Source organism: Nothoprocta perdicaria, unplaced genomic scaffold (assembly GCF_003342845.1).
Source record: "Nothoprocta perdicaria isolate Ctin4 unplaced genomic scaffold, notPer1 scaffold_681, whole genome shotgun sequence".
Lineage (NCBI taxonomy): Eukaryota > Metazoa > Chordata > Aves > Tinamiformes > Tinamidae > Nothoprocta > Nothoprocta perdicaria.
The window spans coordinates 3,602-5,670 of record NW_020455956.1 but is presented as its reverse complement, the minus strand read 5'-3'; the positions used below and the strand labels follow the sequence as shown (position 1 = coordinate 5,670).

The following is a 2,069-nucleotide window of genomic DNA, read 5'->3' as shown; positions in this document are numbered from 1 at the left end:
CGCGCCCGGCGCCTACGCGGGGCCGGCGGAGCCGCTCAGCTCGGACGGCGAGGGCTCCCCGCGCGGGCGCGCCGGCCGCGGGCGCCCTGCCGGCTCCTCCGAGACCACGTCGCCCTCCTCGGATCCCGGCATCGAGGCCGACCTCACGAGCAGGAACGCCAAGGCCTTCCCGCCCTGCGGCCGGCACGGCGAGGAGCTCAGCTCGCCCGGCTCCGACTCGGACGTGGAGGGCGAGCTGGAGGCCGCCTTCGCCTCGGGGCGTCTCGTCAGCAACATGATCTCCTCCATCTCGGAGACGGAGCTGGACCTGAGCAGCGACAGCAGCAGCGGCCGCTCCTCGCACCTCACCAACTCCATCGAGGAGGCCAGCTCGCCCACGTCGGAGGCCGAGCTGGAGACCGAGCTGGAGGCGCCGGGCCTCATGGGCATCAAGGACTCGCTGCTGCTGGACAAGGGCAAGGAGGAGCAGGAGACGCTGGAGCGCGCGCTCCCGGCGAGCGGCGTCCTCACGCGGGAGAGCCTGGCCGAGCTGAAGATGGAGACCTACTACGACAGCCTCAACCCGGAGGACTCCTCGGCGCCGCTGGAGCAGACCGAGGTGTCCGCCTCCAGCCCCCTGGCCCTGAAGATCGACCCGGACCACAGCCTGGAGAGCATCCGGCGCTCCTTCTACCTGCCCGTGGGGCCCAAGCTCATGCCCGAGGCGGACGACGAGGACAACAGCGAGTACGACTCCGACTCGGAGTCGGAGCCCGACCTCAGCGAGGACTCGGACTCGCCCTGGCTGCTCAGCAACCTGGTCAACAAGATGATCTCGGAGGGCTCCTACCCCATCAAGTGCCCGGACGAGTGCTTCCAGCAGACCCACTCGCTCTGCGACACCATCTCCCCGGCGTCCGACCTGGAGCCCGAGCTGCTGAGCGAGGCGCTGGACGGGGAGCCCGCGGCAGGGGAGCCGGCGGGCGCCGCGGCGGAGCCGGCCGCGCCGTCCCGCTCCCCGCGCAGCATCGAGCTCGTGGACATGGAGACGCTGCGCAGCTCCCTGCAGCGCGCCGAGGCTGAGCCGCCCGCCGCCGACCCGGGGCCCTACCTGTTCCTGAGCAACCCCACCAACGACACCATCGCGCCCGCCTTCCCGGGGCGCCCCGTGGCCATCGAGCGCCTGGGCGGCCCCCAGGTCCCGGCCTCCTTCGGCCACTGCACGGGGCCGCCCTGCGGCGCCGGCCCGCGCGGCTCCACCGGCGGCACCGACGCCTCCGCCGACGGGGAGCCCCCGGCCAGCCCCAAGGACTGGGCCATCGACAAGGACCTGGACTCGGGCATCCTGGAGGACAACGACATGATCGACGACGTGCGGTTAGAGCCGCTGGGGCCGGACGCCGACGCCTTCCCGCCCGCCCTGGACGTCTCCACCGCCAAGACCAACCGCTGCTTCACCATGGCCTACTCCACGGACGAGGACGAGGCGCCCTACGTGGGCGGCCTGAAGGGCTCCCCGTTCCCCGAGGACCCGCGGGGCTTCGGGGGGGACCTGCCGCCCTCGCCGGCCCCCGAGGCGCTGGAGCCGCGGGCGCTGGACGAGTCGCTGGCCTACGACTCGGTGAAGTACACGCTGGTGGTGGACGAGCACACGCAGCTGGAGCTGGTGAGCCTGCGGCGCTGCACCTCGGTGCTCAGCGACGACAGCGACCTGCTGCGCGCCTGCGACCACTGCGACCTGGAGGACGAGGCGGCCTTCGGCGACGGGCTGGCGGCCCCCGATGCGCAGAGCTCCTCCGAGGACTCGTCCCCCGAGGCCGACCTGCAGTTCTCCAAGAAGTTCCTCAACGTCTTCGTCAACAGCACGTCCCGCTCCTCCAGTAAGCGCCCGCGCTGCGATGCGCCGGGATGCGGTGCGGGGCTGGCCGGGCTGCGCTGCCGCGTCCCCTGCTTGGGCTGCTCCGCAGTGTCCCCTGGTTGGGCTGCTCCGCAGTGTCCCTTGGCCGGGCTGTTCCGGTGTGCCCTGGTTGGGCTATTCCATGGTGTCCCCTGGTTGGGCTGTTCCAGTGTCCCTTGGCCAGGCTGTTCCA

The 2,069-nt window shown here is 72.3% G+C and overlaps 1 protein-coding gene across 1 annotated transcript in view; it reads left to right on the top strand.

Moving 5' to 3' along the window:
- The window catches only part of MAPK8IP2 (mitogen-activated protein kinase 8 interacting protein 2), a 9,719-nt gene that overhangs the window by 4,140 nt on the left and 3,510 nt on the right, over positions 1-2,069 (top strand). Inside the window, exon 5 of the mRNA XM_026050399.1 lies at positions 32-1,859. Coding sequence (XP_025906184.1) covers positions 32-1,859 — 1,828 coding nt within the window. The remainder of the gene's footprint in view (positions 1-31; positions 1,860-2,069) is intronic.